We start from the raw sequence: 23,055 nt of genomic DNA on the forward strand, positions 1-23,055 counted from the left end.
TAGGTGCTTGGGATAGTACAATATAACAATAATCTGACACATTCCCTGCCCATAGGAGATTACAGTCTAAAAGAGGGAGGAGACAGACATCAATATAAATACATAAATTGCAGATATGGATATAAGTTGCTGTGGGGCTGGGAGGGGGGATTGAATAAAAGGAGCAAGTCAGGGTGACTCAGAAGGGAGTGGGAGAAGAGGAAAGGAGGGCTTAGTCAGGGAAGGCCTGCTGGAGGATATGTGCCTTCAGTAAGACTTGGAAGAGGTGGGAAAAGAGCAACTGAATTTGAGTGTTGGAAAATGACAGTGGACAGGGAGTTCTTCACTGCAAAATAAAAATGTTTTATAGATCAAACATGAACATGTACGGCAAATGTGTACTTGCTCCTAGCTCTTCCACAAAATATGTGTTTTGGATAGGATGCTTTTAGACGTGGAAGTGGAACTGTTCTCCTGACAGTGTGCATCTATCTGGGCAGAAGATAATGTTAGTTTCCCTTAGCACAGGATTTATCAGGAACATTCGCAGTAGCACGGTCTAGTAGAAACAGCACAGGCCTGGGAGTCAGGGAATCTGGATTCTAAAGCCACCTCTGCCACTTGTCTGCTGGGTGACCTTGGGCAAATCAACTCACTTTTCTTTGTTTCCTCATCTTTACACTTGGAATTAAATACCAGTTCTCCTTCCTACTTAGATTGTGAGCCCCACATGTGCCCGATCTGCATATACGGTATCTACCTCAGTGCTTAATACAGTGCTAGGTACATGGGAAGCAGCGTGGCTCAGTGGAAAAGAGCCTGGGCTTCGGAGTCAGAGGTCATGAGTTCGACTCCTGGCTCTGCCACTTGTCAGCTGTGTGACTGTGGGCAAGTCACTTAACTTCTCTGTGCCTCAGTTCCCTCATCTGTAAAATGGGGATTAACTGTGAGCCTCACGTGGGACAACCTGATTACCCTGTATCTCCCCCAGCGCTTAGAACAGTGCTCAGCACAAAGTAAGCGCTTAACAAATACCAACATTATGGTAAACACATAACATACTAAATGCTTTCCCCCACTACACTGTAAGCTCACTGTGGGCAGGGAATGTGTCTACAACTCTCTTGTACGGTACTCTCCCAAAGATTTAGTACAGTGCTTTGTACACAGTAAGGGGACAAAGTAATACCATTGATTGCTTAACAAATACCTCAGCTACCATAACCCCCTCCCATATTTTAGCTGGGACCACCAGAAGCTATTGATGCTCAAAGTTGACGGATTTTGAAGCTTACCCATTTTGGGGGTTGGGCCTGGTGTGTTCCCTCTAGACTGTAAGCTTGTTATGGGCAGGGAACATATTTGCTAATTCTCTTGTACTGTACCCTCCCAAGTGCTTAGTACAGTGCTCAGAGTACAGTAAGCACTCAATAAATACCACTGACTGATTACTGATTTTATCTTGTCTTTGTCAATCCGATCATCTGACCATGAAGCCATGTCCCTAGAGATACTCCCTGCATTTGTGTCATAGTTATCTGCACAGAAGAACCCCTAATGACTGTACCAAGGACTTTCAATAAGAAAAAAACAATACTGGCCCTCAGGTCAGGTTTAGGTGCTCCAGAATGCTCCAAAGAGCAAGTGGAACTGCTGTGCATGCAGTAAGAACTCAATAAATACGACTGAATAAATAAATGGACTCTCCTTAAACTACTGCAACAGGAAACTGGCCAAGCACTTGAACTCTGACCCAGTTAGCCACACCACTGCAAAGTAACTTCAGAATAATGGGAGACTTCATAGGGTTGGCAAATTTGCTCATCGCCGCCAGGGCTGAGGTCTTCTGAGTGTCACAATTTTCTACAAAGGTCTACAAAAATAGCACAGACACTGTGGTGTTCTTCTTGGTACTTCCCCTCTGTCACGGACCAGAGATCATGTGGGCTAAAGCCACACTGCAATTCTAGGAGGTTGTAGTTTGCTGTTCTTGACAAGTTGAAAGGAAATGTGACTTGGAAAAAAATGAGTACGGAGCTGGAGTGGAGAGACCAGATTTCTAATCCCAGCTCTGCCACAGGCCTTCTGTGTGACTTTGCTAAAGTTACAACCTCTCTGGGCCTCAGTTTTCTCATCTGTAAAATCAAAAGGTGATATCGTCATTTTCTCCTTTTTTAGACTGTGAGCCCCTTGGGACAGATCTATCTGATTGGATTATCTTGCAACTACCCCAGTACTTAGCATCTAAAAAGCACTTAATACAATGATACAGTAATAATAATACCGGTAACCCAGAAAAATCCCAGATGGCAATTGGAAAGGAGAGGTTTGGGGGAAACTCGTGAGGCTTTACTAAAAGGCCTTAAAACAGTTTCAATCACTGCAAACAGCAGGTGCACGAGGACAAAAGGACGATCTTTGTGGGTACACAATTTGCACGTGTCTTTTCAGTCACGTGGAAAACTTTCACATAGTAAGCGTTCAGTAACTACCATGGATTGTTTCAGGAGTGTCCTCAACATGAAAGGATAAGACATAAATGAGGAAACTTGTCTTTACTCATTCACTAGGATTCAGGCAGAGCCAAATACGGTTGTGGTGGATACAGGATACCCGAAGCCAGGCTAGTGCCAGGAAGAAAAACCAGTTAGAAGTAGATGGAAGTTCAACCATCTTCCTGCGAGTAACATAAAATTGCTCTTCCCTGAAACGGCAACTTACTTGTAATGATTACATTCTTATAGAAGACATTGAATACACTGTTTAGCACACAGTGAGCATGCAATAAATGCCATAGAGTGATTGACCATTTCAATATTTCAGAAGAACTTAAAATTTTATTTCAAAGTTAGATCCTTTATTGAAGGCAAAATGTCAATGACCTCCCGACTCCATTTACTTTTTTAAAGTAAATAAAAATGGGTTTTAGGGCAGGTATATTTGATTCCAGCTATCTATGTGGAAGACTGGGTCAGTGGGGGGTGGGGGGACAGGGAGGTAATTTATTTCTAAAAAGCTCTCCTGTATACTATAAACTCCTTATGGACAGGCACTGTCTCTTCCAACTCTACTGTATTTTAGGGATTGTTTCTATTTGTTGCTGAATTGTACTTTCCAAGCACTTAGTACAGAGCCCTGCACAGTAAGCTCTCAAAAATACGAATGAATGCTTTACCAAGTGCTTATTACAGTGCTTTGTACACAGTGCTCCATAAATGTCATTTATTGATTGATTTGCCATCAGCCAACACAGTCACAGAAAATACTAGTCTCAAACCCAGTTTAAAGTTCCTGTTGGAAAGTCCCAGAACTTCTCTCCCTGAAAAGGTTGGCAGTGCCCAAGTCAAATGCCACATTTTTCTGGACACCTCCTGTTACTAATTACACATAGGACCAACTCGCAATTGAGTTGAGCAAGCATGATACAAACATCACTGATGAAATAAAATAGTGTATATAGTTGTGCTCTAAATAAGGTTTTGGGTCAGATAAATGGGGATAAAACTCAGAGACCCAAATTTGCTTTTGCATGAAATTGTTCAATAATTTGATATTTAGAAAATCCATCCAACAATCTCAAGCGAGTAAATCACTGAGTTCATAACGCAGCCAACAGATATCTTATCTGATTTCAACTATTTTCTCCATAAGAAGTTTTATCATTATTTAGAAAAACAAAGACAAAGCCTTAAACAGACAATGAGAAATGTAAACAGAACTTGGTTTATTTCTCTTTTCCAGGGGACTAGAAGAAATGTTTCCCACATTATCTTCTAGAAGTATTAACTGTGGGTGTCTTTTTACGACATGAATGAGATTTAAAGTGACCCGTGACATTTTCTTAAAAAAAAACCCAAAAAACTGTGGCAGCCAAGAGAGGCATACCTTATAACATTACATGAATGTTCCTCAATAATATTGAAGAAGAAGAAGCATAGTGGATAGAGCATGGGCCGGGGAGTCAGAAAGTCATGGGTTCTAATTCCAGCTCCACCACTTGTGTAATCCTGGGCAAGTCACTTCACTTCTCTGGGCATCGGTAACCTCATCTATAAAATGAAGATATAGACTGTGAGCCCCACGTGGGAAAGGGACTGTGTCCAACCCAATTTGCTTGTATTCACTTCAGTCCTTAGTACAGTTCCTGACACATAGTATGCGCTTAATAAATGCCATAATTATTATTACAATCTCTGTTGCAGCCACGTTATAGATTAGCCCATTAGACAATCAAAAGTCTATTAGATGAGAAATTTTTACCACTTGCAAAATTCTCTCAGAATTTCACACATCTATTTTACCCATGCTACATGTTATGCTTCTAAGCATTAGCAACCTTCAGAAGTACAGTACTGTCTGAGTTTTAAAATTCTTTCAGAGTCAGGCCTGGGCTCTATGCAGCTCTAAATCTTTCAGATGTTTTCTCTATAATTATTTTGAAGGCTAGGTTTGTCTTGTCTTATGTCGAGTCATTTCCGACCCATAGCGACACCACGGACACACTTCTCCCAGAACGCCCCGCTCTCCATCTGCAATTGTTCTGGTAATGGATCCATAGAGTTTTCTTGGTAAATCTGTGCAGTAAATTCGAGTATCCGCCCTTGACTCTCTCCCATGTTGCTGCTGTCCAGCAAGGGTGAATTTTGACTTACAGAAGATTGCCTCCCACCTGCTAGCCACTGGCCAAGCTAGAAATGGAAGAGGTAGACCTCTGCTTGACTATCCGTCCCATAGCCTAGACTGGTAGAGCACTGGAAACTCTGCTGATGTGTCCCTGAAAGGGGGAAGTCTAGGTGAGATTTACTTAAAATTTCAAGGGTGGGGAATCGAATCAATAAAAACCGCATTACAGCTAGCAAAGTGAGGTCGGTATTGGGTAGAGATTTAGGATATTTCTGTGTCACTTGGAAAGTCAATTGCTTCACTTCACCTATCTCATTTGTTTACTTACCCACCCTATAAAAGAGGGCACTTCCCATTATCCATCTGGCAACAAGGGTGGACACAGGCTCACTTAATTACAGTTTATTAGGGAGTTATTTATGGATTTCATATTTCCCTAAGAGATATGGCTTTGAAACTGGGGCAACCCAGCAATTCTCAAACGATTATTTACAGGTGAACAGTACCCTGTACTCAACATGTATTATTAAGCAGAGCAGAGCAAAAAGAAAAAAATTTTCAAGTAGAATAGAAATCTGGAGGGGAAAAAAGTAATCTCATCCACATTCATTCATTCATTCATTCAATAGTATTTAGGGGAAGCAGCGTGGCTCAGTGGAAAGAGCTTGGGCTTCGGAGTCAGAGGTCATGGGTTCGACTCCCTGCTCTGCCACTTTTCAGCTGTGTGACTGTGGGCAAGTCACAACTTCTCTGTGCCTCAGTTACCTCATCAGTAAAATGGGGATTAACTGTGAGCCTCACGTGGGACAACCTGATGACCCTGTATCTCCCCCAGCACTTAGAACAGTGCTCTGCACATAGTAAGTGCTTAACAAATGCCAACATTATTTTTATGTGCATAAGAACATAAACTCGGTTTTCCTACAGTAAATGACAGATTTTAGAATAATAAAGCTGGAGGTGCCCTGCCTCCAGGTCAGGAGGAAAAAAAGAATTAATCTGGGACAGATATTTTTTTTTTTAATGCTTCCTACTTGCTTCTTCAAAGATTCCTTCAGAGCTTTATTCCGGTACCTTAATCACCACAGTGAGGCTAAGGCTTGTTCAAATTTGGAAGCTTTTCAGGTATAGCTGGTCCACACCCAACTTGGCCAGAAACTGTGTCAGTGCAAGAATAACAACAAGGATGGGCTGTTGCCCAGTTGTAATGCATTTGTCATCCAATTTCCCCACCCCCACATCCCACAAAAAAGGGGTCATGCTAATGTCAAATCTGCTTGGACTGGCTCTCTAAAAACCTTATCAGCTAGTTCAAAACCTCTACCCGAACTGGTATGTCAAAAAAAGATTAGGGGAAAAAAATGCCATTGGTATTTTTACCACCTCTTTTCTAGATTATCATTCAAAGAAATGTAGAAAATGTGGCAATAAATTAAACTTCCATATTATGTGAACCCATGTGGAATGACTTAGTTTAATATAATGAACTTCAAATACCACCCTCACATGGCTCGAAAGAATTTTGAGCCTTAAATTTCATTATCAATCAGTGGTATCCGAGCCCGTTCTTTTTTCACTAGGCCAAGCAACCCTTCCACTTTGTAGGAGAATTCATTCAATTCATTCAATCATATTTATTGAGTACTTACTGGGTGCAAAGCACTGTACTGAGTGCTTGGGAGAGTACAATATAACAATAAACTGACATATTCCCCACCCCGAAGAAACATACAGACAAGACGATCTATCTTGAGGACCAGGGAGGATGACCCATCTAGGGTCGGGGGGTGTCCCACCCTGAAGCCCAAAAGTAGAAATAAGTGTTCAACTTCCTTGCCTGCACATAATGAACAACCTGCATGTGTGGCACCCTTTTTACGGCAGGAATTTTACTTATAACAATAATGATGATGGTATTTGTTAAGTGCTTACTATGTGCAAAGAACTGTTCTAAGCGCGGGGATACAAGGTGATCAGGTTGTCCTACATGGTGCTCACTGTCTTAATCCCCATTTTAAAGATGAGATAACTGAGGCACAGAGAAGTGAAGTGACTTGCCCAAAGTCACATAGTTGACAAGTGGCGGAGTCGGCATTAGAACACATAACCTTTGACTCCTGAGCCCGGGCTCTTTCCACACTGCTTCTTTAGAGAGTAAATGGTCTTGGGAGGAGGTAACAATAACTTCAGATTTTCTGTCTGGGTGTACTCTCTCAGCCTTTAAGTACCTGGCCTTCTCACCATGGCTTCAACTATCATTTCTATGCAGATGACACCCAAATCTACACCTCCTCCCCATTCTCTTCCCCCCCTCCAGGCTCCTATCTCTTCCTGCCTCCAGGTCGTCTCCACCTGGATGTCTGCCCGCCACCTAAAACTCAACATGTCTAAAACTGAGCTCCTTATCTTTCCTCTCAAACCCTGGCCTCCCCCTGAATTTCTTATCACGGTGTACTGCACGACCATCCTTCCCCTCACAGGCCCGCAACCTTGGCAACCTTGGTGTCATCCTCGACTCTGCTCTGTCATTCACCCCACACATCCAATCCGTCACCAAAACCTGTCGGTCTTACCTTCACAACATCATCATGATCTGCCCTTTCCTCTCCATCCAAACTGCTACCTTGCTGGTAAAAGCTCTCATAATATCCCGAATGGATTACTGCATCACCCTCCTCTCTGATCTCCCATCCTCCTGTCTCTTCCCGCTCCAGCCTATACTTCATTCGCTGCCTGGACCATCTTCCTACAGAGACAGTCTGGGCATGTCACTCCCCTCCTCAAAAACCTCCAGTGGTTGCCTATCAACCTTTGCATGAAACAAAAACTCCTCACTCTTGGCTGCAAAACTCTCCATCCCCTTGCCCCCTCCTACCTTACCTCCCTTCTCTCCTACTGCCCAGCCCGTACACCCCGCTCCTCTGCCACTCACCTCCTCACGGTCCCCCGTTCACGCCTGTCCCACTGTCAACCCCTGGCCCACATCCTACCGCTGTCCTGGAACGCCCTCCCTCTTCACATCCGCCAAACTAACTCTCTTCCCCTCTTCAAAGCCCTACTGAGAGCTCACCTCTTCCAAGAGGCCTTCCCAGACTGAGCCCTCCCTTTCCATCTGCCTCCCCTCCCCATACTCCTTCCCTCTGCTCTTCCCCTTTCCCCTTCCTACAGCACTGTGCATATTTGCATATATTATTTATGACTATTAATTTTATTAATGATATGTCTATATCTACGATTCTATTTATCTTGATAGTATTGATGCCTGACTACTTGTTTTGCTTTGTTGTCTCTCTCCCCCGGTTAGACAGTGAGCCTGTTGTTGGGCAAGGATTGTCTCTGTTGCCCAATTGTACATTCCAAGAGCTTACTACAGTGCTCTGCACACCGTAAGCACTCAGTAAATACGATTGAATGAATGAATAAACAAGCAACTGAGACTATTTAATTAATCGCCAGGAGAGGGGAAAAAATAGGAATTTCTCCCACTCTGCAGGAAACAAAGACAGGAATCCCCCTAAACACTCTGAACAGTACAAACTGTCAAGAACAGCTTGACCCAGGAATCCTGAGTGAGCCGATTCTTTCATAAAATTCCAAACATCATGAACAAATGATCTGCTTTGTGCTCGCCATAGCTGTTACTCTCCTGCCAGGTGGCAGTTTGAGGGGGAAGAGGAGGGAAGCCTTGGCCTCGATGCCTTTTCTCAGTCTTCCCACTATCACTGAGGACAGAAGGGCTCTCTGTGGACTTATTTCTATTAATGTCAAGCTCCCCCTCTAAAGTGTAATTCCGTTGTGGGCAGGAAAGGTGTCTTGATTTTTATATTGTACTCTCCCAGGCACTTACTACAGCGTTTTGCACACAGGAAGTGCTCAATAAATACTATTGAATGAATGACCACTTCACAGTCCCCTCAGCTGCATTTTCTGAAAAACCTTGAGACTGCAAAAAGGTGGGTGGTTGGCTTTCCAGTATTTGACACACCGGGTGTTTTTCAGAAATACTCTATCAACCATGACAGTAATTTGACCAATTTCCCCAAGATTACTGTGAGATTGAAATCAAGCAGAGGCTCAGAAAAAGAGGATTTAAGTAGTCCATCCATCATATCTCCAAGTGACTCACCAGCGGTAGGGATTAATTTACAATTCTGATTTAGATGCGCATAACATTTCGGTCTTTTTACTGCTGGCTGAGTGAAAGCAACTGTGCACATCACCTAAGATTGTGGAGTATGTGCTGTAGAGTTGGTTCTTCATCTGGGTTAGCACATTAGAACCTCAGTTTCTCCAGTTGTCCCAAAGGAAGTAGTTGTACTGGAGAGATTACTCATCTTATCATTTTTAGTACTACATTTTACAATTGCCATTTTCTTTGTGTGCATTTAAGGAGGGTAGACCTCCTCCCGACTAGATTATGAGCGATTATGAGCTCTGGGGGCATAGATCCTGTCTGCTAATTTTCACTGCATATCTTCCTGCTTGTCCCCAGGACTTAATATAATAATTATGGTATTGAAGTGCTTACTATGTGCCAAACTCTGTATTAAAAGCTGGGGTCGATTTAGAATAATCAGGTTGGACACAGTCCCTATCCCGCATGAGGCTCACGGTCTAAACAGGAGGGAGAACAGGCATTACCAGTAAGGAAATGGAGGCACAGAGTGGTTATGTGACTACCCAAGGTCACACAGCAGCCAGGTGGCAGAACTGGAATTAGAACCCAGGTCCTCTGACTGCCAGGCCTATGATCTTTCCACTCAGCAACACTGCTTCCCAACAGAGTTCTTGACCTAATTGTATTAAACTTAATGATTAATGGCGGCCTTCCTAGTAGGGCAAACAAATTAATGATAGTAGTAGCCGCTTTGATGTAACAAATCATAAAACTGTTTGGGCTGTAAATGTTCCACCGGGAAGATTTTTGATGACTCCACACAAAGATTTCAGAAGGCGAGCTATTTTGATTTTATATTGGCCTAACACAAGTTGAGCAAAAAAAATCTACGTAACGCAATATCCCACAGACACATCATAGATGCTGGTTGCCCCCACCCCCAACAGCTTTTGGGGCTGGGTTTCTTATCTTCCTCATCAGGACCTGGGAGATTCTGATCCGGGCTGAAAAGACCTCAAGTGGTTGCGTTTTGGCCGTTTAGTCCTTCGAAGTCTGTCCCCTCCTTTTCATTCATTCAATTGTATTTATGGAGCTCTTACTGCCTGCAAAGCACCGTACTGAGCGCTTGGGAGAGTACAATTCCTACCCCTAATGAGCTCACAGTCTAGAAGGGGAGACAGTCCTTATCCTTCCCAGTCCTTATTCCCAACTGCTATGCTCAGAATGAAAAACTGACACCTCTGCATATCTTCAGGAGTAGGGTGCGCTCACAGTGGACCAAGCCTCTCAAACATAATTTGGAGTGTCAGTAGACCCAGGTTACACAGGGTTTGAAAGGTCTTTCTGAGCACCTCTCAGAACTGAACTTTATACAGGTAGCCTGATGAAATAGCATCAGACTGATCTCTTTCTGACATGTTCAGACTGTGAGCCCGTTGTTGGGCAAGGATTGTCTCTTTCTGTTGCCGAACTGTACATTCCAAAGGCTTAGTACAGTGCTCTGCACATAGTAAGTGCTCAATAAATACGATTGAATGAATAAATCTGTAAAAAAACTGGGAGAGCAAACACCCTTTCTAAGGGGGGGTTGGAGGGGATGCGAACTCTATAGCCAGGAGAAACTACCCATTCCAATGCTACCTCCTGAAGAGGATTTACTGTGTAAGATGGTTTCATTCATTCATTCAATTGTATTTATTGAACGCTTACTGTGTGCAGAGCATTGTACTAAGCGCTTGGAAAGTACAGTTCGGCAACAGATAGAGACCATCCCTACCCAACAACAGGCTCACAGTCTAGAAGGGGGAGACAGACAACAAAACAAAACATGTAGGCATCAATCAATAGCATCAAAATAAACAGAATTATAGATATATACACATTAATAAAATAAATAGAATAATAAATATGTACAAATATACACATGTGCTGTGGGGCGGGGAAGGGAGTAGAGCAGACGGAGGGAGTAGGGGCGATGAGGAGGGGATTTCACCGTACTAACAGAACAAAGAGAGAATCCCATCCCTCTTCCTGTACCCACTCCCACACCAATGACCCATCCTCAGTCTGCAAGCAGCATCTCTAAGGAAGATAGTTACCTCTTCAATAATAATAATCACATCATAATGGTAATTGTTAACAATAATAATAATAATTTGGAGCATTTGTTAAGCACTTACTATATGGCAGGCACTGTACTAAACTCTGAGTTGGACACAAGCAAATTGGGTTGGGCACAGTCCCTGTCCTTTGTGGTGCTCACAATCTCAATCCCCATTTTACAGATGAGGTCACTGAGGCCAGAGAAATGAAGTGTCTTGCCCAAAGGCACACAGGAGACAAGTGGTGGAGCCGGCATTAGATTACATGACCTTCCGACTCCCAGGCACTTACTATGCGCCAAGCACTGTACTAAATCCTGAGGCAGATATCAGACACTGATAAAGACAAGTACTTAAATCCAAACTTTAAAGTGAGGAAACTGAGGCCCAGAAGAGTTGAATGACTTGTCTAAAATGGCCTGGAAGACAGGTGTCAAAGAGTTGGGATTAGAATCATTCATTCATTCATATTTACTAAGTGCTTACCAAGTGCAGGGCACTCTAATAAGCACTTGGGAGAGTAGAATATAACAGTAAAACACACACATTCTCTGCCCACAACGAGTACAGAGTCCAGAGCATGGTGTTGTGGATAGTGCAGGGGCCTGGGAGTTCTAGGGTCATGGGTTCTAAACCCAGCTCCGTGACTTGTCTGCTGTGTGACCCTGGGCAAGTCACTTCACTTCTATGTGCCTCAGTTACCTCATCTATAAAATGGGGATTGAGACTGTGAGCACCACTTGGGACAGGGACTGTGTCCAATTCTAGTTGCTTGTATCCACCCCAGCACTCGGTACAGTGCCTGGCACATAATAAGTGCTTAACCAACACCATAATTATTAACAAATACCATAATTACTTTTAGAGGACTCCAGATCCCTTGACTCCCAGGCCTAAGCTCTTCTTACTTGGCTATACCACTTCTTAACCCTACAACCCCGATGCTGGGACACTTAGAAAACTGAAAGCTGCTGGTAATCTCTGGCATATGGTTGGGTTGGGATAGATATCTGTGCCACATAACCAGCAGGGTATCACACCCAGTTTGCATAATTTCATCCGAGGGAGGAGCACAGAGCCTCACTTTTGGGGGGGGGGGGGGTACATTGGGAGGGCTCTAATTGATACTGTAATTATCTTGAACAAAAAATGGGGTTGTATTCCACCATGGCAACTCCAGAGCGCACAATAACTAGTGCCTTGTACAATGAAGTCAAATAGAACATACAGTACAGTGCTTTGATCCTAGTGGGTTCCTGATAAACGCTTACAGGCTCGACTAGCAAAGAGTGCACGGGATTACCTCAACAGAGAGGTCTGGGATAGGGAAGGATCAAATATCACGCTTAATGTAAAAATATAAAAATAAAGGAAAAAAGACCAAGCTTCACTGGTGTAATTGTAAAAGGATATGAGTGAGGCTTGGATTGGAGCCAGAGGCGGAAGAATGGCCCTGGGCCATGGAATAATTCAGGGTTAATGGGCAACTAGAGGTTAGAATTTCAGCCCAAGTGGTCATTGCCTCCTCTCTTTGCTTTGCCATTCAGTAAGAATGTGTTCACTGAAAATAAAATAAATCTCCGGAATGCAAGTTAGGGCTGTCTTCTGTTTACACCTGCAGGATGAAAGATTCCAGTTCAAAGAGTCCAGCAGTCATGGGCAAACCCACCCCTAGCTGAAAGCCCACACCGCGGTGCTGGAGAAATGACCACAAAGCCCTTTCAAGGAAAAGGACAAAGGGTGAGGGAGAAGCTGTTTCCTTGACAAATCATGCAAAACAAAGCCCGACTACTAAAGGGCCCGTGCTTTGGGAAGAGCAAGTCAAAGACCTGCAGATTGCAACTGCAGAACTGCAAAGAGCCACCTTCATTCATTCAGTTGTATTTGAAGGAGCGTGGCTTAGCAGAATGAGCCCGGGCTTGGAAGTCAGAGGTCATGGGTTCTAATCCCGACTCTGCCGCTTGCCAGCTGTGTGACTTTGGGCAAGTCACTTCACTGGGCCTCAGTTCCCTCATCTGCAAAAGGGGGATTAAGACTTGTGAGCCCCACGTGAGACAACCTTAAAACATTGCATCTCTCCCCAGCGTTTGGAACAGTCCTTGGCACATAGTAAGCGCTGAACAAATACCATTGTTAATATTCACTGAGCGCTTACTGTGTGCAGAGCACTGCGCTAAGCGCTTGGAAAGTACAGTTTGGCAGACCCTGAGGGTTTGAGAAGCCAAAGCGGCAGAAAAGCTACCCACCAAATCCAATTCCGCTTTTAAGAAAGACCGAATGCCACAGCACTCCTCCCCTTCCTGATCCATCAGGTCGGGACAGCGAGGCTTAGGATTCATTCCTTCAATCCACTGAGCGCTGACTGTGCGCAGAGCGCTGTACTAAGCGCTTGGGAAAGTGCAAGGCCACAATAAATAGTGACAATCCCTGTCCACAATGAACTCGGAAGACTAGAAGGGGAGATCGTTTTCATTTATTCATCATGCAGCCAAATCGTCCATGGAGAAAAAGAGTGTCAGAGAAAATACACCCAGACACGTTCTTTTTCAGAGCTAGAAAATGGCTGCGGGAAGAAAAAGAAAAATAAGCTTGACAGAGCTCTCTTTTTTAACAAAATACATATCTCCGGAAATCCCCTGGGCCGCTAAAATCTCCCCTGGCCTGGAGATGAAAGGAGGCCAACGTCAACCTCCCCCAGCCTCCTAAAGGAAGGCTTGGGGGTGAAAAAGGGAATGCTAAATAAAAGAGCCAGTCCTTCGGCTGGGAATTCAACCCAGGATCTTCCCATTCGTCCAATCGCGTGTACCGGGCCCTTACTGTGCGCGAAGCACTGGGCTAAGGGCTGGGCAAGTGCCATTCAGCAACACAGACCCACCCACAACGGGCTCCCAATCTCAAAGGGGGGGGGGACATGACCATGGGATGAAGTAAAGAGACACAAATAAACGCCTCAATGTAAATAAAGAGAATTACAGCGTGGCTCAGTGGCCAGAGCCCGGGCTTGGGAGTCAGAGGTCACGGGTTCGAATCCCGGCTCTGCTCCTTGTCAGCTGCGTGACTGTGGGCGGCTCACTTCACTTCTCTGGGCCTCAGTTCCCTCATCTGTAAAATGGGGATGAAGACTGGGCGCCTCCCGTGGGACAACCTGATGACCCTGTACCTCCCCCAGCGCTTAGAACAGCGCTCTGCACATAGTAAGCGCTTAACAAATACCAACATTATTATTATAGAGATCGACGCCGGTCACCTCCCCCTGCACCGGGAGCGGTGTTCTGCACAGAGTAGGGGCTCAGCGGATAGTAATCATAATAACGTTGGTATCTGTTAAGCGCTCACTCTGTGCGAAGCCCTGTTCTAAGCGCTGGGGGAGACAAGGCGATCAGATTGTCCCACGAGGGGCTCACCGTTTTCATCCCCATTTTCCAGAGGAGGGAACCGAGGCCCAGAGAAGTGACTGGCCCCAAGTCACCCAGCTGGCAGGCGGCGCAGGCGGGATTAGAACCCAAGACCTCTGACTCTCCAGCCCGGGCTTTTTCCGCGGAGCCTCGGGACGGCGGCTGCTGCAGAAATCGCCCCGGGGATGGCCGGGCTGCTGCTGCTGCTGCTGCTGCTGCTGCTGCTGCTGCTGCTGCTAAAACAGGAGGGATGAGAAGGGGCCGAGCGTCAGCTTACCAGTTGCTGCGCGGTCCTGAAAGTGGCATCGAGCAGCATCAGCTTCCAGGGGTTGGAGATGGTGCTGGGCAAGGGGATGTAGATGTAGTAGGCGACCAGAAGCAGGGCGGCGGTCAGCGCCACGCAGGAGGCCCGCATGCTCCCTGCTCCCCGCTCCCCGCTCCCCCAGGGGCTGGAGCCGCCTCTCACCGCTGGGGGGCGGGGTTGGGCCGGGCCGGGGGCGGGGATGGAGGCGGGGCCGGAGGCGGGGATGGAGGCGGGGCCGGGGGCGGGGCGGGGCCGTCGGGCTCCGGCCAATGGGCGCCAACCGCCTCCCCCCCCACGCTCAGGCCGCTTCGCCATTGGCTCCGACGGAGGCCGCCACTGCGGACGGCCGACCGCCGCGGAACAGCGGCCCCTGCCGGCCCAACACGCTCCTGCAACGCCGCAGACCACAGAGCTCAGCGCTCTCTCTCCCTCCCTCCCTCTCTCTCTCTCCTTCTCTCTCCCTCTCTCCTCCTCTCTCCCTCCCTTTTTCCCTCTGTCCTCTCTTTCCTTCTCTCTCCCCTCTTTCTCCCTCCCTCTCTCCCTCTCCTCCTCTCTCACTCCCTTTCTCCCCCTGTCCTCTCTCTTTCCTTCTCTCTCCCCCTTTCTCACTCTCTCCCTCTCCTCTCCCATTCCTCTCTTTCCTTCTCTCTCCTCTTTCTCTCTCCTCACTTTCTCTCCCTCTCTCCACTCTCTTTCCCTCTCCTTCTCTCTCACTCCCTCTCTATCCTCTCTCTCCTTCTCTCTCTCCCTCTCTCATCCTTTCTCTCTCCTTCTCTTTCTCCCTCTCTCTCCCTTTCTCTCTCCCTCTCCTCTCTCACTCCCTCTCTCTGTCCTTTCTCTCCCTTTCTTTCCTTCTCTCTCTCCCTTCCTTTCTCTCTCCCTCTCTGTCCTCTCTGTCCTCTCTCTCCCTCTCCTCTCTCACTCCCTCTCTGTGTCCTTTCTCTCCCTCTCTCCCTCTCTCTCCCTCTCCCTTCTTCTCTCTCTCCCTCTCCTCTCTCACTCCCTCTCTCTCCCCTTTTCTCCTTCTCGTTCTCCTCTCTCTATCCCTCTCTCTGTCCTTTCTCTCCCTCTCTGTCCTCTCTCTCTCTCCTCTCTCACTCCCTCTCTCTCCTCTCTCACTCCCTCTCTCTGTTCTCTCTCTCCCTCTCTCCCCTTTTTTCCTTCTCCCTCTCCCTCCCTCTCTCTCTGTCCTCTCTCTCCCTCCTTCTCTCTCCCTCTCTCCACTCTCTCTCCCTCTCCTTCTCTCTCTCCTCTCTCTCCCCTTTTCTCCTTCTCTCCTCTTTCTCCCTCTCCCTCTCTCTCTTTCTCTCTCACTCCCCCCTCTCCCTTTCTCCTTCTTTCTCCCTCTCCCTCCACTCTCTCCTTCTCTCTCTCCTGTTTCTCCCTTTTTCCTTCTCTCTCCCTTTTTCTGTCCTCTCTCTCTCCCTCTCTCCACTCTCTCTCCCTCTCCTCTGTCACTCCCTTCTTGCTCCCTGCCCTCTCTCTTCTTCTTTTTCCCTCTCTCTCCTCCTTCACCCTCTCTCCTTCCCTCTCTCTCTCTCCAGTCTCTTTCCCTCTACTTCTCTCTCCCTCTCTCTCTGTCTCCCCCTTCTTCTCCCTCTTTCTGTCCTCTTCCTCTCCCTCTCCCTATTTCGTTCTCTCTCTCCCTATCTGATATATATGCATTCAATCATATTTATGGAGTGCTTACTGTGTGCAGAGCACTGTACTAAGTGCATGGGAAAGCGCAATACAACAATAAACAAAGACATTCCCTGTCCAAAATGAGCTCGCAGTCTGGGGGACAGTGAGGGAAGACAGACATCAAAACAAATAAATAAAATGACAGCTATGGACATAAGTGCTGTGGGGCTGGGAGGGGCGAAGAGCAAAGGGAGCAAATCAGGGTGACGCAGAAGGCAGTGGGAGATGAGATATGTATATATATATATATAGAGAGAGAGAGAGAGAGAGAGATGTATTTATAGAGAGAGAGACAAAGAGAGAGAGATGTGTATATATATATATATAGCAAATGCAGTCGAGTCATTTCAACTGTAATTATTGAGGCATTTATGGTGTGCAGAGCACTTTACTAAACACTTGGGAAAGTACAACAATAAACAGACACACTAACAACAAATGATATACAATAAACAAACTTAGAGTCTTGAAGCGGGAGACAGACATCATTACAGATATGTACCTAAGTTTTGGATGGGTCGGGGGGGGTGGCGGGTGCAAAGCAAACAAAGGGTGCAAGACAGGGTTACACAGAAGAGAATGGGAGAAGAGGAAAGGCCAGGTCAGCAGGGGTTGCGGGGAGGAGGGGAGGAGTAGATATATCAAATGCTGTCGGGTCCTTTCCAATTAACAGAGACTTTATGGACACATTTTCTCCAGAACGTCCTAGCTTCTGCCATAATCTGTAACCTTGCTCACAGTTCTTCCGTTCTCATCGTTATAGTTTCTATTCATAACACAGTAGACGAGTGGTGGAGCCGGGATTCGAATTTATGACGTCTGTCACCCAGGCCCACTCTCTAGCCACTACACCATGCTGCTTTATATAGAGCAGAGGCCTGGGAGTCAGAAGGACCTGAGTTCTAATTCTGGCTCTGCTACTTGCTGAGCCTCAGTTTCCTCACCTGTAAAATGGGGATGAAGACTGTGAGCCCCATGTGGGACATGGACTTTGTAACAGCCTGATTAGCTCATCTCTACCCAGCGCTTAGAACGGTGTTCTAAGAACTTAGAACTTAGTTCTTAGAACTTAGAACAGTGCTGGCCTAGATAGATACAACACAGGTCTGGGAATCGGGGACCTGAGTTCAAATCCTAGCTTACTCACTTATCTGTTGTGTGACCTTGGGTGAGTCACTTCACTTCTCTGTGTGTAAGTTACCTCATCAGTGAAATGGGGATTAAGACTGTGAGCTCCATGTGAGATATGGACTGTGGCCAATTTAATTACCTTGTTTCTATCCCAGGGCTTAGAACAGTGCCTGGCACAGAGTAAGCGCTTAATAAATACCATGAAAAAAACAGAGGGACCCAAAGGAGTGAGGTCACAGAGGTTCTACCCAACAGGGTAGAGAAGCAGTGTGGTCTAGTGATCTTGAGGAAAGAGCATAGGCCTGGGAGTCAGAGGACCTGGGTTCTAATCCCAGCTCTGCCACTTGTCTACTGGGTGATCTGATAACCTTGAGCAAGTCACTTATCTCCTTTGTAAAATGGGGATTAAACTGAGAGTCCCACATGGGACATGGACATTGTCCAACCTGATTAAATTATATCTATCCCAGAACTTAGTACTGGTGCCATGTAAAAAAAAATACAGGTATAAAAGAAAGGAAAAATTGATGTGTGGTTGACAAAGTGCTTAAATAATAAGATATGTAACTCAGAGCCAGATCTCGAAGTTGAGGCCCAGAGCTCGCCAAGGACTTCCTTTTGACCTCTGATACAGATGACATCATTCACATTGCCGCACGGTGACATCATCCATCACGTGAAGAGATTGCTCAACTAAGTGTGATGTATTTCTCCATCGATATGGTAACTCATCTCCCTTCAAACCCCCAGACCTCAGCTCTCCTCAGCTCCAAAACTTCCTGGAAAAATAAACACGAATGCACACACGCACTTCCACATACACACACATCTACACAACGCACACCTCCTCCGTGGCTGCAGGTACTTTAGCAGGGGCAATAGGATGAGAAGAATGGTGGCGGGGTGGGGACAGAGAGGTCCTCCACGCCTATGCACTGGGGCAGATTCTGGCAGCCGTGGTGGCAGCAGAGGCCGGGGTACCCGTGTTATCCTCGTCTCGTCTCTCCCACCAAATTGTAAAAGTTCCGCCTTCACATCTTTGCTAAAATCTGCCCTTTTCCTCTCCATCCAAAGCACTACTACGTCGATTCAACCACTACTGCATCATCCTTCTCACTGACCTTCCTTCTCATGTCCCTCCCCACTCAAGTTCATACGTCACTCTGCTGCCTGGATGATTTTTCTAAAAAAAGTTCAGTCCGCATCCCGCAGCTCCTCAGGAACTTCCCAGTAGTTGCCCATCCACCCCCACACCAAACAGAAACTCCTTACCATTGCCTGTAAAGCATTTAATTAGTTTGCTCTCTCCTACTTTACCGCACTGATTTACGAAAGCCCAGCCGGCACACTTGGCTCCTCTAGGACCAACTCGTTCATGGTGTCCCGATGTCAACTAGCTCACTGCTGATTTCTTTCCCATGTCTTCCTTCTGGTTTGAAACTCCCTCCCCTTCGTACACACCTTCAAAACCTTATTAAGGTTGTATCTCCTCCAAGAGGCCTTCCCCCATTAAGTCCTCTTTTCTCTGACTCCCTCTCTGTGCTGCTTCATCTGTGAAACTGGATCTTTTTAAATTTATTCATTCATTCATTCAGCCGCATTTATTGAGCGCTTACTGTGTGCAGAGCACTGTCCTAAGCGCTTGGAAAGTATGATTCGGCAACAGATGGAGACAATTCCTACCCAATAACGGGCTCACAGTCTAGAAATTTATAGAGAAGCAGCGTGGCTCAGTGGAAAGAGCACGGGCTTTGGAGTCAGAGTTCATGGGTTCGAATCCTGGCTCAGCCACTTGTCAGCTGTGTGACTATGGGCAAGTCACTTAACTTCTCTGTGCCTCAGTTACCTCATCTGTAAAATGGGGATTAAGACTGTGAGCCCCATGTGGGACAACCTGATTCCCCTGTGTCTACCCCAGCACTTAGAACAGTGCTTGGCACATAGTAAGCGCTTAACAAATACCAACATTATTATTATTATGTTAGTGTCTGTCTCCCTCTCTAGACTGTAAGTTCACTGTGGGCGGGGAACATTTCTATCAGCTCTGTGTGTTCTCCCAAGTGGTTAGTATGATGCTCTGCATCCAGTAAATGATGGATTTCATTAAATGATAAGGCGAGATAGGCAAGATCAAGATATAGCGAGGGAGTTGGTGGACTGGGTTGCAGTTAGTACTTAGCTAGCACTTAGGACAGTGCTCTTCTCCCTCTCAGGACGTCACCTGGAGAGTTTCCAGGACTCTACCAGTCTTGGCTACAGGAGGGAGAGTCAAGCAGAGGCATACACCCATTCCATTCCTGGCTTGGGCAGTGGCTAGCGAGTGGAAGACAATCTCTACAAATCAAAACTCACCCGTGCTGGGCAGCAGCAGCATGGGAGAGAGTCAAGGGCAGACACTCAAGTTTACCGTTCGGAAGAAGGCAGTGACAATCCACTTTCATATTTTTACCAAGAATACTCTGTGAATACACTACCAGAACTATGGTAGATGGAGACTGGGGTGTTCTGGAAGAGATGTTTCCATGGAGTCGCTATGGGTCGGTAATGACTTGACAGCATAAGACAAGACAGTGATCTGAACACGAGAAATGCTCAGTAAATATGATTGAATGAATGAATGAATTAAATTAGTGCATGAGATATGAGGGGGTCAGCTGATTGAGGGCTTTAAAGCTGATAGTAATTTCTGTTTGATGTGGAGGTGGATGGATAATTACTTTAGGAGAAGCAGCGTGGCTCAGTGGAAAGAGCCTGGGCTTGGGAGTCAGAGGTCATGGGTCCTAATCCCGACTCCGCCACTTGTCAGCTGTGTGACTTTGGGCAAGTCACTTCACTTCTCTGGGCCTCAGTTACCTCATCTGTAAAATGGGAATTGAGACTGTGAGCCCCATGTAGGACAGGGACTGTGTCCAACCCGACCTGCTTGTATCTGCCCCAGCGCTTAGTACAGTGCCTGGCACATAGTTAAGCACTTAACAAATGCCATAAATAATGATAATAGAGGAGTGGGGAGACATAGATTGAACAGTTTTGGGTTTTTTTTTAAAAAAAATGGTGGTCTGTGGTGGTCTATCTTTCTGGAAATGGTCCAGAAAGAAGAAAAATTAATTGGGTAAGAGCTTGTGGAAGAGAGGGTGGAAAGTACAGTGGACAAAAATCTCCATCAGAAGGTTACAGTAATACCAGTACTGCTATAATAGTATTTATTAAAGGCTTACATTCTGCAGACCACTGGGTGAGAATATTAAATGGGTAATAATAATAAACAATAAATGGGTGAAAATTATACAGTGTCACTATGCCTCCAAGGGCTTACAATCTAAGAGTTCAAGTGGGGAGAAGGGATTGAAGACAGACACATCTGGAGTGATGAAGCAACGTGGTTTAATAATAATGTTGGTATTTGTTAAGCTCTTACTATGTGTAAAGCACTTTTCTAAGCGCTGGGGTAGATATAGGGTAATCAGGTTGTCCCACATGGGGCTCACAGTCTTCATCCCCATTTTACAGATGAGGTAACTGAGGCCCGGAGAAGTTAAGTGACTTGCCCAAACATAGCTGACAAGTGGTGGAGCCAGGATTCAGACCCATGACCTCTGACTCCCAAGCTCGGGCTCTTTCCACTGAGCCGCGCTGCTGCTTCCAGGTTTAGTGGATAGAGCATGGGCCTGGTGGCAAGAGCCTGGGCTTGGGAGTCAGAGGTCGTGGGTTCTAATCCCAGCTATGCCACTTGTCAGCTGTGTGACTCTGGGCAAGTCACTTAACTTCTCTGTGCCTCAGTTACCTCATCAGTAAAATGGGGATTAAGACTGTGAGCCCCACGTGCAACAACTTGATTACCTTGGCTCTACCCCAGCGCTAAATTTCCCCCGTTTAGACTGTGAGCCTGTTATTGGGCAGGGATTGTCTCTATCTAAATATTGCCAAATTGTTACATTCCAAGCGCTTAGTATAGTGCTCTGCACATAGTAAGCGCTCAATAATTGCAATTGAATGAATGAATGCTGTGTGACCTCAGAGCAAGTCACTTAACTTCTCTCTGCCTCAGTGCCCACATCTGGAAAATGGGGATTAAGACTGTGAACCCAGTGTGGGACAAGGACCATGTCCAACCCAATTACCCCAATTCTTAGTACAAAAGTGCTTAGTACAGTGCTCTGCAGGCAGTAAGTGCTCAATAAATGCGACTGAAAGAATGAATGCCTGGCACATAGTAAGCTCTTAACAAATACTACAATTATGGCCTGACTCAGTGGAAAGAACAAGGGCTTGGGAGTCAGAGGTCGTGGGTTCTAATCCCAGCTCTGCCACTTGCCAGCTGTGTGACTTTGGGCAAGTCACTTAACTTCTCTGTGTCTCAGTTACCTCATCTGTAAAATGGAGATTAAAACTGTGAGCCCCACATGGGACAACCTGATCACCTTGTATCCAGCGCTTAGAACAGTGCTTTGCACATAGTAAGCGCTTAACAAATACCACCATTTATTTATTTTTATTATTATGAAATATAAAAACACAATACAAATACACGAAGTAAGCTCAAAGTCTCAGCAGTGATGGAGTAATCCAGGAGCACAGGGAGCATGCTGGATGCAGACATCATTTGAGGTGAGAAGAAAGGTGGCAATTACTACTATGTTTTTCTTGGTGGTGTTAGACGCATCCTGAAAGCATGTGGGAGCAGCTTTCATTCCCAAGTCAGCATGAATGGCGCATCAATCAATTAATCAATCATATTTATTGAGGGATTACAATGCAAAGCAACATACTAAGCGCTTGGGAGAATACCATATAACAAAGTAGGTAGACACATTCCCTGCCCATGACAAGTGTGCCTGGAATGGGGACCCCCAGTGGTGTGAGGGAAGGCGGTGGTTACCACAGTGCCTTTTTTCAGAGGCAGTGGAAGAGTTTGAGACCACACGATAGTGGTAGAGAAGCAGCATGTTGTAATAATGTTGGTATTTGTTAAGCGCTATGTGCAGAGCACTGTTCTAAGCACTGGGATAGATACAGGGTAATCAGGTTGTCCCACATGAGGCTCACAGTTAATCCCCATTTTACAATGAGGTAACTGAGGCACAGAGAAGTGAAGTGACTTAACCACAGTCACACAGCTGACAAGTGGCAGAGTGGGGATTTGAACTCATGACCTCTAACTCCCAAGCCCGGGCTCTTTCCACTGAGCCATGATGTTGTAGCGGATAGATCAGGGGCCTGGGAGTCAGAAGGTCATGAATTCTAATCCTGGCTCTGCCACTCTGCTGAGTGACCTTGGGCAAGTCACTTTACTTCTCTGTGCCTCAGTTACCTCATCTGTAAAAGGGGGATTAAGACTGTGAGTCCCACATGGGACAAATTGATGCCCTTCTATCTACCCAACACTTAGAACAGTGCTTGGCACATAGTAAGTGCTTAACAAATACCATCATCATCATCATTCTCATCATCATCATCATTCTCATCATCATCATCATTCTCTGAGCCTCAGTTACCTCATGTGTAAAATGGGGATTGAGACTGTGAGCTCCATATAGGACAGGGACCGAACCCAATTTGCTTATATCCACCCCAGCGCTTAGTACAGTGCCTGACACACAGTAAGTGCTTAACGAATACCTGTTATTAGTAGCCTTTATTGAGAGCCCAGTTGATGTGGTGCACTGTATCTCATTCAATAGCATTATTATATTATTAAGGAAATAGAGAATAACCAAGTGA

The 23,055-nt window shown here is 45.9% G+C and overlaps 1 protein-coding gene and 1 non-coding gene across 2 annotated transcripts in view; one reads left to right on the forward strand and one right to left on the reverse strand.

Moving 5' to 3' along the window:
- The window catches only part of NCEH1 (neutral cholesterol ester hydrolase 1), a 61,412-nt gene extending 46,739 nt beyond the window's left edge, over positions 1-14,673 (reverse strand). The window contains exon 1 of the mRNA XM_029069993.2: positions 14,494-14,673. Coding sequence (XP_028925826.1) covers positions 14,494-14,631 — 138 coding nt within the window. The 5' untranslated portion in view covers positions 14,632-14,673. The remainder of the gene's footprint in view (positions 1-14,493) is intronic.
- Positions 14,674-19,537: 4,864 nt separating this feature from the next.
- LOC114817687 lies at positions 19,538-19,676 on the forward strand. The gene has a single exon (XR_003765542.1). It is a non-coding gene; the product is annotated as a small nucleolar RNA SNORA7 (small nucleolar RNA).
- Positions 19,677-23,055: the final 3,379 nt, after the last annotated feature.

The sequence above is a fragment of the Ornithorhynchus anatinus genome, chromosome 1 (assembly GCF_004115215.2).
Source record: "Ornithorhynchus anatinus isolate Pmale09 chromosome 1, mOrnAna1.pri.v4, whole genome shotgun sequence".
In the NCBI taxonomy this organism is placed as follows: domain Eukaryota; kingdom Metazoa; phylum Chordata; class Mammalia; order Monotremata; family Ornithorhynchidae; genus Ornithorhynchus; species Ornithorhynchus anatinus.